We start from the raw sequence: 1137 nt of genomic DNA on the forward strand, positions 1-1137 counted from the left end.
TGATTTCGCCTCCGATCATTCTATGGTCGCTGCCAACATTTACTTTATTAATGACTTAAACATTATTTATTATATCGCGCCTATTTGAAATTTCGTTTTTTACGTCAGATGGCGACTTCAATGTCCACTTCCGTTCTAGTCTTTATTTAATGCATTCGTGATATTGAGCGATGAAGCCTCCGCAAAATCGACTAGCATTTGTCCCCTCTCATTCCAAGTGCCTATTCGTGATTCCCTACTACGGTTTCTCCTCTCTTTTAACCTATTCTAGCATTAGAATCTCCCATAATTATTGTGAAATGGGTTTTTCTTCCCTCGCTGGCTAAATGAATATCTTCATAGAAGCTCTCTATTTCTTCATCACTGTGGCTGCAGGTTAGAGCCACAGCCATATTGTTTAGTTTTATTGTCACTGAAGCCACTCTTTCACTTTCACTATAGACTTCCACAATGTTTTTTTTCTAAGCGTTTGTGAATTGAAAACCCTACCCGTAATTCCTATTCACTACACTGGGGTGTTCCTTCCCAAAAGAACACGTGTCCATCATTTAGTATCTTCTGTTCTTCGTCTAGTCTACTAATTTCAAAGAGTCCTACTACATCCCATTTAATGGAAGGGAGTAAAGCTAGTAAGTCGGATTCAGTTCTCTTGGACCTTATATGTGCAAAGGCCTGTTTTTAACGAGAATTTTAGCACCCTCTGCTCCTGAGCGAGCCTGATCGTCGCTGAACCAGGGGCTCCTTTGTTGTTGCTCTGTTTGTGCAGTCATGGTTTTTTATTTAGAATTGGACAACCGAGTTACCCCCCCACCCCCACCCCTACTGGCTTAGGTGTATCTTGGTGGGAGGGGGAGTAGATTAGCAGGGATGCCACTGATAAGTCCCTTCAGCAGGGTTGGACATGCCTAGTGTGGACTTCAGAGCAGCAGCGCATGGGCCTGCTCACTACACCAGAGTATACTCCCGTCAGCATGGGCTTGGGTATCAGAAGTGCATATATGTGTGATTATATTTTATACATTGATTTCATTTATGCGTCTGTAAACCTAGTGCAGACATAGCTGTTCACCCGCACATACCCTTAGTACAATGCATATGTTAATTTTTGTGTATATGCAAAAATACACCTTTACACAT

The 1137-nt window shown here is 42.0% G+C and overlaps 1 protein-coding gene across 1 annotated transcript in view; it reads left to right on the top strand.

Annotated features, from left to right (window-relative positions):
• Positions 1-901: 901 nt before the first annotated feature.
• Positions 902-1137, top strand: part of LOC138861789 (uncharacterized) — a 33228-nt gene continuing 32992 nt past the window's right edge. The window contains exon 1 of the mRNA XM_070121629.1: positions 902-1000. Within this exon, the coding sequence (XP_069977730.1) occupies positions 902-1000 (99 nt within the window). The remainder of the gene's footprint in view (positions 1001-1137) is intronic.

This window comes from Penaeus vannamei, chromosome 5 (assembly GCF_042767895.1).
Source record: "Penaeus vannamei isolate JL-2024 chromosome 5, ASM4276789v1, whole genome shotgun sequence".
NCBI classification, from domain to species: Eukaryota; Metazoa; Arthropoda; class Malacostraca; order Decapoda; family Penaeidae; genus Penaeus; species Penaeus vannamei.